The sequence below is a fragment of the Planococcus citri genome, chromosome 1 (genome assembly GCF_950023065.1).
Source record: "Planococcus citri chromosome 1, ihPlaCitr1.1, whole genome shotgun sequence".
NCBI lineage: Eukaryota > Metazoa > Arthropoda > Insecta > Hemiptera > Pseudococcidae > Planococcus > Planococcus citri.
In genome coordinates this window covers 33495679-33509606 of record NC_088677.1, presented here as the reverse complement: position 1 = coordinate 33509606, position 13928 = coordinate 33495679, and the positions used below count along the sequence as shown (strand labels likewise).

Below are 13928 nucleotides of genomic sequence, written 5' to 3'. Positions count from 1 at the left end.
AATCGTAATTTTTGCGAATCATTTCTCATAAAAATGCCGGAAGAGAGTTAAGTGGTTATCGAATTTCAAGTTCTGTGGATCAAAGAGGTGTAGAGAGTAAAAATTCAAATCCATCCAGGGGAGGGGGTCAAGAATTTACGTTTTCCTTCCAATAATTACCTTTACCGTGAGGTTGATCCCTTGCCTAGTCTCCTGTTTGGTCAAAAAACTCTACATTTTTCTGGAGTCTTCCACTCAAAGAAAACTTCCTTGCCAATTTTTGTTGAAATTCAAGTTATCTTTGCTTCATTCAATGGGCACGTAGGACTTATTCGTACCTATTCACATTTTTAAAAATTATACCCAAGATCAGGAGAGGCAATTGAATGTTAAATTTTTCTCAGCTGTTTTTTTTTCTTGATCCTACAGACATATCTGAACATTCCCTTCCCCTTTCATCTCACCTTTCTCTATTTATTTCAAAATACACCCAGCGGACTGAAATCTACTTATGTAGGTAAGTATTGTAAATTTAGTTTTCACTGAAGAAAATTAAATTTAACATATTTTGAGAAAAAAATAGCACAGGGAGAGCAGGTACCTACGAATGAAATCGTACAAATTGAATTATCACTGATTCGCAGTCCGCGGAGATGGAAAAAGATTCAAGGGGAAAACTCACCTACAATTCTGTCGAGAAAAAAGAAACATGGTAGCGAACGGATGTTGAATTTAAACAATAGGTAGATGGGCTTGTTGGCTATCTAGTCGGCATCGAATGAAAAGCGGAATAGTTGGGTTCGAAAAATATGAAACATTAATTTGTAATTATTGACAAAGGGTCTTCATATGAGTGATACTAATTTAGGTGAGATTTCGGTTTGCGTTGAAATGCGGCCAATTTAATTTTAACGAAGTCGAACGCAGCGGTTGCGCTCAATCTCACGAGTAATGGCCGAAGCATAACGAGTAAAAAGTAACGTTTATCAAGGCTGACATTTTGCGACCATAAAATCTCATTACAAATATGTCGCCGCTATTTGAGAAACGAGTGCGACGTTCGGAATAATTATTGCGAAATTGCCCGTAGGATGTTGATAAGAGTGTACGGTTTCGGGCGCTTGAACACGATGATACAGGCATGCGGAGTTGCGGTATAAAACTCTGTATGTGTTGTGTGCTGTGTATACTCGTACGCGAGGAGTGTATAACGGCCGTAACCTTTGCAACGCGTACTACAAATAAAGCCGCAGAAGCCAGAAGGTGCCATGTAGCGTCCGTGAGGTCGCGTATCAACATGCAGCCTAATGTAACGACCCTCCAACTACACCGCACACACATGCAAAAAAAAAGAAATTTTTTTTGTTGCTAGATGTGTCAACCTTTTGACATTTATAAGAGAAAACGCGGAAGGCCCTGGTTGAATTTGAAAAAAGGCGTGGGACATCGTCTTACCATTATGCATCGAAAACAGATTTACGTCCCAAAGGCATGCAACGTCAACTTTCACTTTTCCAGTTCACCAATTTCTAACATAAATATATATTTTTAACGTCGCTCCTTTTCAGATATTACGTCAAGTTTATTTCCGTACGGCTGACACGAAAAATAATTTACCAAAAACTTTATATTAGTATGACGTTATTTTTGTTTTAATTCACCAGTACCGATGCCAATGCCGGGCGTTTTTCGCGTTTCGATGAAATTTCAATTAATACTCGTCGAGCTCGAGAATCACGCCGCACCAAGTTTCACTCGTATATCGCTACAGAAACCTGGTCTGGCGTGTATCGAAAAGTCTCCGTTCTTTTTCTACTCTTTTGTCACCCGCAAATCACGACTGAAATATTGGAAAATTTCAATTATTCTCTTTTCCCATCTCAACCAGCATTTAAATTACAAATACCTATAGGTAGTTATGTCACTTTTGACTCGGCTAACGCCAGGCATTCATTAGACATATCGACTTATTTTATAATCATTGATAATATTTTTTAATTTGAGTGAATGATTTTAAGGAGTCGCGCTTGTTTGGTCCTCATTAAACGATGCCAACTGGATTTGAAAGGGAAGAAACTGCACATTTACGGCAAACTGGGTAGGCAAATTTATTAACATATTTGCATCGTGTAGCATCAACTTGCATTTGGAAGGAAGAGGAATGGATATTAAACATGTTTAAATCACTTTTGAGTCAATTTGTAATGACCAATGTTTAATGAAATAATTAAAATGTGTATTTTCTGACTGCCAAAACGGCAATATCTGACTGTGGTTCTGAGTGTGTATCTCCACTCAGTTTTCTGACAAGTCAGTGCCATCTTGGAATATCAAAAAAATACTCGTTTCTGATTGGTTGATTGTAGTCAGACTGCGAAACTGACTGTCAAAACGGCAATTTCTGACTGCAGAAATGAGTAGTCAGATATCACCAGAAATGTGCCAATCGGGATTATTTTAAATAGTGAAAAATTTCATCATTTTTGCTACCTTTTTACAAAAATTTGATTAAAAGATACGGGTGGTTTCATCTTGTTTTAGTGCTCCTCGTACATAAAACCGCAAAATTGAAATTTGTACAGGTTAAGGTTTGGTGGTAAATAAAGTAAAGTAACCACAATAGGTTTTGAATGCGGTTATTCGTAAGGTTTTGGGCGCTTGAGTTCATTTTTGAATTTTTGAGGACTTACTAAAAATCAAAAAAGTTGCTTTAGTGAATTTTCGACGTTTTTTTTTTTCTATAAAACGCTTTGTTTTTCCAGCTAGAAAAGATTGAGTCTGATCAGATCACAAAAATTACCATATAAGAGTAGATCTTACATTTAAATTTAATCAAACCAGTTAAGAACTGTTTGATCAGATCAGATTCGGACATTCTTATGATCTACTCGTAATTATATCTCATCACATCTAACTGGTTTTTCAAATGAAATAGAGAAACGAATACTTCATCACTTCTTTATAAGCTTTCAACTAAAATTGGAGGCGGGTGGAGGGGAGATTTTTTCACATGTCCATCTACATATTGGTGAAATATTTCAAAAATGCAAAAATATTCATTTTTTAGGTTCCTGCTTTTAGAAATCTGTGTTTGTGGCAGTGCTTCTACCCACCCTCCTATCAATAACTCTCGGATTCGCAGGTAGTGGACGAGCAAACGGACTCAAAAGTCGGAGAAGTGTTAGTAAGGCGTTTACAAGACGTTTACAAGACGCTGTATGTTTGTGGTAGTGAGAGTTGAAATACACTGAAAATGTTCGAGTGGTGGAATTTGTACTGTATTTGTAGTGGTGAGCCTTACATTCAAGCATGTTAGAGCTGACGTCACAACGAAATGCACTGATTTTTTTTGTTTTTATAAAGGAAGAAAAAAAATGTAAGGAAAGTAAAATTCTCTACAAAATTAGGTACGTTTGACAGTTATCTGAGCGATGGAAAAAAAGTTATAAATACTCAGAATTGTAAAACTCTTGGAAAAAATTGTTTTTTAATTTTTTGTATTTAAAAAAAAATACAATTTAAACGAAATTTTGAGTGAGAACATAGGTGTTTGAGGTTAGGAAATTTTTTTTTAGATTTTTAAGATGTTTCTTTACTGAAAGCTTATACTTGGATATCTTTGATTTGTAAATTATGCTTGAAAAATAAATTGTTATTTTTTAATGGTACACTGCATGAATTTATACCTATGTCATAAAATTGTTTTTTGTTAGACAATAGCATTTTTGACGCAGTGTAGGTATGTTTTGTTGTGCTGAAAAAATGAGAATGTGAGCGCGTGTTTTAGAGCATAGCTGATCAGAGTAAAAGGGAGGGGGAATTAAGGAATGGTTGGTTGGGCCGCGAAGCGGTCAGGGGGCGGAGCCCCCTAGTTATTCTACATAAAAAGGACTAAAACTGAGAATTTTTTCAGAATTTTTACTCCCCAAGATCATTATAAGTTTTTAAATCCATTTTTTTAGGTTTTTAAAAGTGGCAACACCGATTTTGACATCATTCGTCGATTACCCTCCCAAAGGGGTACATTTCCCCCTACCCACCCATTTTGAGAGGGGCGGTAAAAAGCACCTAGAAGGATAGTGCTAGGTTAGTGCTGGTTAGTGCACGCATCCCCGACGTTAGTGCACGCCCCCTTCACCCCCATTTTTTAAAAAATATGTGGGGGGGTACAGGGAAACGTGGTACCCCCCCATTCGCGGAAGGGGGTTAAAAACCACCTAGAAGGTTAGTGCTAGGTTAGTGCTGGTTAGTGCACGCATCCTCGACGTTAGTGCACGCCCCCTTCACCCCCATTTTTTAAAAAACATGTGGGGGGGTACAGGGAAACGTGGTACCCACCCATTCACGGAAGGGGGTTAAAAACCACCTAGAAGGTTAGTGCTAGGTTAGTGCTGGATAGTGCACGCATTCCCGACGTTAGTGCACGCCCCCTTCACCCCCATTTTTTAAAAAATATGTGGGGGGGTACGGAGAAATGATTTACGAAAAAAGGGGAAGAACGTCGTTGAAATGGTTGAAACCCACATAGTTCGACTCAGTTTCGTTAGTGCTGGTTAGTGCACACACCTACACAATCACTCCTCCCCCTCTCCTCTAACTTCCCCTCACCCTCACTATTACACGAAATGTTGGCATCTGGAAAAATGTGTGCTGTGTAAATATCGATGCTTCATTGTCTGTAAAACCACATACTTACGAGTAGGTATACCATAAGTTTCAATCAGTACAGATTCAATTTTGACTTCTTTATTACAGATACCCTATAAGAGGGCTAAAATTATTTTTTCGGCAAAAAGTTCAACTGGGATATTCTGAAACATCACTCAAAAAAAACTTTTCACCTTTCAAGCCGAATCACATTCTCGTACGTACCTACCTACTCGACAACTCATTTTTTGAAATAAGTTCAAACTAGATTTTTTACCAGAGACTAAGAGAGAGGAAACATTAAAAAAAAAAAGTTCAATTTGGAAAGGTCATGCATCATTCAACCACTAAAAACAGTAGAAAATTAAACAACTTCTTGAAAATCCCATTTCGAGCCAATGGGCAGTGGGCGCGCACCCCTCACCCCCACCCTCCCTTATGGGGCGAATAAATTGACAATATGAGTATCGTTTTCATATGAATTGAACCTGCTAAACACGAATATGAAATTGGATTTGTAGTTGCATCCCCCTAAGGAGTTTCTTCGAATGTAGCTTTTATAGAAGGGTTAAAAATGACTTCATATTCGTGTTCAGTGGGATTCTTCGCAAATATTTTGCATTAATGATGCCAAATACACTAAATGAAAGAATCATTGGGTGGGTCCCCTGAAACGGCTCCCCCACTCATGACATGAAACTGAATGAAACCCACATAGATTGATTGTCCACGTTAGCGAAGGTTAGTGAAGCTGCGTATTTCTGACGTTAGTGCAGCCACCCTCTCACTTTTTTGAAAAAAAAAATGTGGGGTGAATCATGAGGAATGATTTACGAAATACGTGTAAAAAATTATTGAAGCATCCAATTAATTCGATTCATTTTTATTAGTGTTGGTTATAGAGCTTAGCGCACGCAATTACACAATGCCAAAGCTTCTGATTTTAAAAATTCGAGAAAATTTGCCAAAAATTAAGGAATTTTTTCAATTTTTCAAAATTGGCAATAATCACCAAAGCATTGGACACACGTGCGTTCCAAAATATTTCTTCAGTCTTCTGAATGATATCTTTCAGTATATCCACAAATAATATGAAGTCATTTTTAACCCTTCTACATATAAAAGCTACATTCGAAGAAACTCCTTAGGGGGATGCAACTACAAATCCAATTTCATATTCGTGGTTTAGCGGGTTCAATTCATATGAAAACGATACGCATATTGTCAATTTATTCGCCCCATAAGGGCGGGCGGGAGGGGGAAGGGTGCGCGCCCACTGCCCATTGGCTCGAAGTGGGATTTTCAAGAAGTTGTTTAATTTTCTACTGTTTTTAGTGGTTGAATGATGCATGAACTTTCCAAATTGAACTTTTTTTTTTTTTTTAAATGTTTCCTCTCTCTTAGTCTCTGGTAAAAAATCTAGTTTTGAACTTATTTCAAAAAATGAGTTGTCGAGTAGGTAGGTACGTACGGGAATGGTGGAAATTTTTTTTTGAGTGATGTTTCAGAATATCCCAGTTGAACTTTTTGCCGAAAAAATAATTTTAGCCCTCTTATAGGGTATCTGTAATAAAGAAGTCAAAATTGAATCTGTACTGATTGAAACTTATGGTATACCTACTCGTAAGTATGTGGTTTTACAGACAATGAAGCATCGATATTTACACAGCACACATTTTTCCAGATGCCAACATTTCGTGTAATAGTGAGGGTGAGGGGAAGTTAGAGGAGAGGGGGAGGAGTGATTGTGTAGGTGTGTGCACTAACCAGCACTAACGAAACTGAGTCGAACTATGTGGGTTTCAACCATTTCAACGACGTTCTTCCCCTTTTTTCGTAAATCATTTCTCCGTACCCCCCCACATATTTTTTAAAAAATGGGGGTGAAGGGGGCGTGCACTAACGTCGGGAATGCGTGCACTATCCAGCACTAACCTAGCACTAACCTTCTAGGTGGTTTTTAACCCCCTTCCGTGAATGGGTGGGTACCACGTTTCCCTGTACCCCCCCACATGTTTTTTAAAAAATGGGGGTGAAGGGGGCGTGCACTAACGTCGAGGATGCGTGCACTAACCAGCACTAACCTAGCACTAACCTTCTAGGTGGTTTTTAACCCCCTTCCGCGAATGGGGGGGTACCACGTTTCCCTGTACCCCCCCACATATTTTTTAAAAAATGGGGGTGAAGGGGGCGTGCACTAACGTCGGGGATGCGTGCATTAACCAGCACTAACCTAGCACTATCCTTCTAGGTGCTTTTTACCGCCCCTCTCAAAATGGGTGGGTAGGGGGAAATGTACCCCTCTCGAAGTACTACAATTTTTTTTTAAAGTTCAAAATTCTATCCAACGTACAATCGGAGCAATTTGCAACTGAAATTTTCCATTTTCGGTCGTTTTGGAAAACTTTGAAGTCTCACGCTCCACCAAAAAAAATTGAAAAAATGTCCGGTTTGCATCATTCTCTATCGTTTGATGACCTCTATAGTCTATACATGATCTTATTTTGAAAAAAATCGAAGACCCCTCGTGCAAAAATCCGCCGATTTGTCTTAGAATGACCCAGCAGCTTTTCAAATTTCAAAGATTTGCTAAAAATCCCAAAATCAACTTCGATACCAAAAATTTTAATTAATGGAGACTTTAAAAATGCACTTTATCGGTTAATGTCAAATGTATCAGTTCAAGTTGATTCCTACCTACTCAGTTATTTTTTCTAGATTTTCAAAAATAAAGTAATAGCAATCTTTTCTTTTTGATTTTGTACGAATACTCGACTGTGATCACGTGATTAGGACCCAAATAAAGGATTTAAAAAATTAGAACGATTTGATTTTTGATTATTTGCAACACTGATTGATCACTCAAGATCAAACACTTTATTATGTACAAATATTTGAAAAAAAATCAACTGATGCAAAATTCGATTTTTTGTGATGATTTATTTTTAACTGGGACCTTTGAAACAACATTGACAATGATGGTTGAAGATGAAGCATACCTATCACTAAAATTTACCTACTGCAATATTTTTGTTTCGTTTCACGTTTCACAAGATTTTTTTAGCATGACCGAGCATATATTCTATGTTAATTTTGCCTAGATCAATTCAAGGTTTTCCAGCCCATTTCTTCATCAATAAAAGACAACAAAAAAACCACACATAAAACAAAGACTCTTCAATACTAGCAACATTTTTCAGTCTCGTTTTTTTCGCCCTTTAATTAAGGTCCCTTTCGCCGCAACCACGCGTCTCGTCTAGCTGTATCCGTAACCCCATTTGTTTTCAGTACCTCAAATTGAACGTTAATTTTTTAAATACAACGGTAGACTTCCGATTATCCGCCAAACCTTATAATCCGGTCATGCAAATTCTCTCCCTGTTATCCGGCCATTCTCTTCATCATCCGGCTGAAGCCGCGATGCATAAATACATCAGTAAAGCTGCATGTGATAGATGAATTGCGGCAAGTATAATACCCTACGCTCGTAGAGGCGCTGTGTATCTATATGTACACGAGCTGGCTGTATACAATGTGTATGGGTCTGTTGTCTCTGCCTACAAATTCTGGAAATATGAACAATGCACTCTTTAACCACAGTATACGTAGCTAGCTTCTATACGTGTACGTTTTACAACTTTATATTATGCATTTTTCCAATCTGATGAATTAAAATAGTAGACTTCAAAATGCAAGTGTATCAAGCTGACAATTTATGTACATAAAATTTATTGAGTACCTAGCTACCTACTTACTACATACATGGGATTTTATGCGCAGTGTTGTGCGATTTATCATTATTATTTTTAGTAAAAGTTTTATAGGTAAGTAGTTATAGATGTTGATTTCTACTGTTTATTCATTTTCAATTGATTTCTTTTACATTTTATTCCTTTCTTTAACTTTTCTCAAATTCTTTGTTTACCTTCATATACCACTTTCTGACATTTTTTCACTACAGCCTTGCAAAACAAGCTCCTCACCTAGCCTTTGCCTTTACCTTTGCCTTTGCGTTACTTCCCTGTTTCGCATACAAAATTACAAAATAAGCAGACTCTCTGACTCTCTCCATCATCTTCAAAATAACTTCAAATATTGAATTGCATGAAACCATACATATTAGGTACGAAATAATCTCGAATGAAAACACTGACTGAAAAACTCTTTCTTGCACTATCATGAAAACTCAATAACGTATGTTGACAGACAGTTTAAAAATATAAAATACGAGTAATCTGATGTCAATCATTTACCATAGGGTACATTTGTGAGTATAATCATTGAAATGGTTTCTTCAAGAAATAGGAAGCAAAATTCCAAAGCAGCATGTATAGTGTAGTAAATATGCACTGTCTGTTCAAGTGTTCGAAACAAGTGGAAACTATCAACATTAGAACTACAGAGCGTCTAACTTTTAAGAAGAAATACATCAGATGTAACGTAGGCTGCACATAAATTTCGTTTTAATGGTTTGAAACGAAAAAAAAGGTAAAGAATTTTGTAATTAAGTATCCTGCTTAAAAATTTTTCCAAGAAGTACTAAGTAAACTAGGCTTACGTATTGCATATAAAATAATCTGCGAGTTTTGATTGCTCGAGTAAATATTTCAAAACATCTCTAGATCAGTATAATTGTTGTTGTTGGTTCGTTACTTCATAAATAAATCAACTTTTAAACGGAGTAGGTACCTACCTAAGTTTTTTTGAGGCCAAACTAACGCCGATGCTTGATTGAAAAAATCGATCTAACACAATCAGCTTTATAGTCCAAATATAAATACATATTTAAACACGGTACGACGGTAGGTAAATTAATTTTTAAAAATAAAATAATTCGAAAAATAAATATAGCTTTTTAAACTCGAACCCACGATATCGATAGAAAAAAATCCGTTGAGTTATTTTTAAAACGCAGCCTGCTTTCATTGATTAGAATTTTGTGCATGGAAAAAACGACGAAAAAAAATTTAACACGAGTGATAAACTTGTCGAAGCAAGTAAACTGGAAAAAGTTTTTTTTTTTTACCGATTCCTCTCATCATTTCTACGTTCTTTATTGATCGTTACGCTTACCTTTGTCGGAGCTGTTTCTCTGGTTGAAATTCCCATTTTCTCGTGGCGTCGGAGCTGAGTTGGATAAATTATTTGGTAATAACTAGCTCCTATATTGCGTACTAGCTCTTGGTTTTGTGGAAAATCGTGAAGTAATTTTTCCACTTCTCCTGCAATGGAAAACAATTTAATCAAATATGCCTTTTCAACATGTCACAAAATACGAATAAAGTAAAGCCAAATTTTACAATAACGCAATTCGCGCAGCCATAATTCGATATGTTTTCGGCGAATAAAAATGCCACGTATATCTACTAAAAAGTGTGCAGAAATGTCAAATTGAATTTTGTTACTGTTTTACTCGCTGCTGTTGCAGTTGAGAAAACTTCCGTGGAGTTAGAATACACACTATTATACTGTATTGCTTTCTCGTATCATTTTTAAATGGAAAAGTATACCTTAATGTAAGTACGAATTATGGTTAAATACGTATTCTCTCACACTCACTTTCACAAGTTTTTTCAACTAAGCATGGGAAGCTTTTGAAAAAATTTGAACTGCCCAAACAGAAAATTGAAGGTTTCCAAAATTATTCAACAATTGAATAAACTAATGGACCAATTTTAACATGAGTGAAAAATGTTGAATTTTTGGGGAAAGTTCAGTTTTTTCAAAAATTGTTACAAAATGTCGAAAGATAGGTACTCTTTTATTAACCCATGTCAAAAGTCTGTTTTCAAAAAGCGGTGGTACGTAGCTAGTTGGAATATAACGTGGATAAAATACTTACCAGCCGGACTTTCATCATTCCAGTACGTTTCATCAATAATGTAATCCGTTTCTGCAACATAAAAATAATAAAAACCGCTTAGTAGGTACATAATTATACACGAAACGCAAATACGAAAACCTGAAGATCAAAGAGATTAAGTAATATAGGTACGATTGGCGGAATCATCAGACACTAAAAGATTAAGAAATGTGAAGTAGGTACTATGGTATGGTACCTAGCTACTCTATGTATCCAATTTAACAAAGAAACTCGCCCGCATTTAAGAAATGGGTACTCCTTTTTGAATGGAACGAAATATAGTCGAGTAATTTACAAACCTTATAGGTATTAGTAAGTAAGTAAGTAAGTAAGTATATAAGTACGTCTGATATATTGTGTTGAACACGAACGTTAAATTAGTACCTCGTACCTATTTTCCACAAACGATTTCTGCATTGTGCTAACACCATTTTTTTAATATATTAACAAATGATTCAAAATGTGTAAAAGAAGAACAGTATTGAGTTACCGAGTAAAGCGAAAGTAATTTCAAACATTTTTAGAAAATGAGTTTTATAAAATAACTACCTACACTTAGGTAAACGCGATAAACGCGAACTACTCAGGGTGGTACCCTTGCTTTACGTGTCTTTATAATTTTTATGAAACTTGTTTTTTCCATTTATATCGAATTGATATTGGTGGAAGACGAAGGGTAGAGAACGAGAATAGTTTTCTTTACGTTTTTTTTCTCTCGTTTATTCGAAGCATGTTTTGTTTCATCACTTTCAAATTTCATATGGGCAGGTGGTGTACACTGGCGAGCGTATAAAACGCGCTAAAAAAGAATAATTTCAACGATATAGAGGTAGAGATCTAGGTGTCTGGTGTAGTAAATAGTTGGGTACACTTTTGCATTAAAATACCCACTCGTACTATATCAAACAATTCTCACCGTTTAGGTTGTTCAGAGAAGAAAAAAATTCCATAATTTACCTACCCTACCTATGCATTAGATGGGTAATATTTTCGCCAAACATGATTTCAGTAATACCCTAGCTCATTTGCACGATTTTACATCCCGTTTCATGAATAATAATACAGGTGCAGTATGGAGAAAAAGGAAACACACGCAAACTAATAAACATTCACCTACTCGTCATAAAATGCACGTGTTTTTGTTACAGTTTTCTAATCTTTGTTGGAGCAAACAAAACACAAACGAAAGCTTTCAAAGTTTCCATTTTACGCAACAATAAATCTCTTGTTTTGAAATTTTTAAACAAAAAAATTCTCCGTGTGGTCTCGAAATGCGTTTTGCTGTCTCAGTTTGATTTCAATAAGAAAAATTTATGGTACGGTGTGAGCATAGACCTATGCTGTGTTTGGTGATTTTTACGAATACTTTGACCTGGTACCGAGAGAAGATTTTTACTTTTCGATAAAATGGGTATTACAGGATGTCTACGTATATAGATGGATTCTTAAGAATCTGTTGCGTTTTTTTTTGTTTTTTTGCGTTTCAAATTCAAATTTTTAGTGAATATTGATCAATTTCCAATATTAAAAAAAAGTAGGTCGGTAGGTAAGCGTAATATAAATAACTAGGTATCTTGAATTATTTTTGTAACATTATGGTTTTTAGATAGGTACCGTATATTTTTATTTAGCTTTCAGCTGTATAATTTCAGTTTTCGGCAATTGAAAAAGAAATTAATTTTTGATCAAAGTTATTATTATTATTATGTTTAAAAAAAAATTGATATTCACTTATTCGGAACACACAATCAAATTTGAAAAAAAGCTGTAAAAAACAGAGCTCTTCACTAGCTTTTAGCTAGGCACCATTCAAGCTTGAAAACTTTCACCCAGTGGCTCATTGTCACTGTCGGAATTCGCTCATCATTTCACTTTCAACATTCAGCTAGATTTTCATAACTGCGTTGCTCAAAAATACACTGCAGATAAGCTGTTTTTGGTAAATTACTTTTACTGGTGATTTTTTGTGAATTTGGTATTTACTGGTTATTTTTAGCTTTTAGCAATTAGGTACTGGTGATTTTTGGTAAATTACTGGTAATTTTTTTGGTGAATTATTGACAACTTTTTGGTAAATAACTGGTAATTTTTTGGTAAATAACTGGTATTTTTTTGGTAAATCACTAGTAATTTTTTGGTAAATTAATGGTCATTTTTTGGTGAATTACTGGTGATTTTTTGGGTGAATTACTTGTAATTTTTCGGTAAATTACTGGTAATTTTTTGGTAAATCACTGACAATTTTTTGGTAAATCACTAGTAATTTTTTGGTAAATTAATAGTCATTTTTTGGTGAATTACTGGTGATTTTTTGGGTGAATTACTTGTAATTTTTCGGTAAATTACTGGTAATTTTTTGGTAAATCACTGACAATTTTTTGGTAAATTACTGGTAATTTTTTGGGTAAATTACTGGTTATTTTTTGGGTAAATTACTGGTTATTTTTGGTAAGTACTGGTAACTTTTTGGTAAATTACCCAATTTTTTTTGTAAATTACTGTTAGTTGTTTTTTGCTAAACTTGTGGTAATTTTTGGTTGGTAAATTTTGATAAATTACTTGAACTTTTGGTAAATTACCTACTTATAATTTCTAGAGTGAATAACTAGTGGCTTGACTCGACTTTTAGTAGTTTTAGTGAATTGAAGACGTCATAGCAAAAAGGATATATGTGAAAAGTTGTATTTTGAGAAAAAGCTCTTTGAAAGTTGGTGCGCTTGTGAAGAGTGTACCACATTCAGTAAAATTATAGTACAGGGATTGTACTATAATTTTACTGAATGCAGTACACTCTTCACAAGCACACAAACTTTCAAACAGCTCTTTCTCAAAGTACAACTTTTTCACATATGTCCTTTTTGTTATGACGTCTTCAATTATAAATTACAAAAACCTGGGGGAAAGTAAGGCTATAGTCATCTCTCCATCCGAATAAAGTCTCAAATCACGGATACCTATGTTTTTACTTGTAGGTATAAGTAATTTTTGGTATGTAGATTACTGGGCACTGGTCAGCGTGATTCTGCAATTTGGAAACTTGAAGACAACATTGTTGAGTTTTTAATATTGGGTTAGACTTTCAAAAACTCGAGAAAAATTGGACCAATTACTAGTATTTTGATTTTGTCTGACTTTGAAGAACTTTGAAAAAAATGATCCATATTCTGAGAACTAATACATTTGGGTAAACTTTTAGATATCAAGTCTAGTTTTGGCCTTTGGGAACTTGGGAAAAAGTCAATAAATTATTAAAATTATGTCAAACTCTCAAAAATGGCGTTCTGACATTTTGCCAAACTTTTGAAGACAAAAAGAAATTCGCCGAGTTTCTTAAATTGCATTACACATTCTGTCAAATTTCTAAAAATTGAAAAAAATCCCATAGCTTTGTCAAAGACATTTCATAATCTTAATCACGTTTGAAATAAAAAAACATATT

General features: G+C 35.2%; 1 protein-coding gene across 9 annotated transcripts in view; it reads right to left on the bottom strand.

The window, feature by feature from the left end:
• The window catches only part of mmd (mind-meld), a 158270-nt gene that overhangs the window by 73385 nt on the left and 70957 nt on the right, over window positions 1-13928 (bottom strand). For all 9 annotated transcript variants that reach the window (XM_065344029.1, XM_065344024.1, XM_065344020.1 and 6 more), the window contains exons 2-3: window positions 10469-10519; window positions 9700-9848 (exon numbers count right to left, since the gene is read on the bottom strand). In XM_065344029.1, the coding sequence (XP_065200101.1) occupies window positions 9700-9848; window positions 10469-10519 (200 nt within the window). The remainder of the gene's footprint in view (window positions 1-9699; window positions 9849-10468; window positions 10520-13928) is intronic.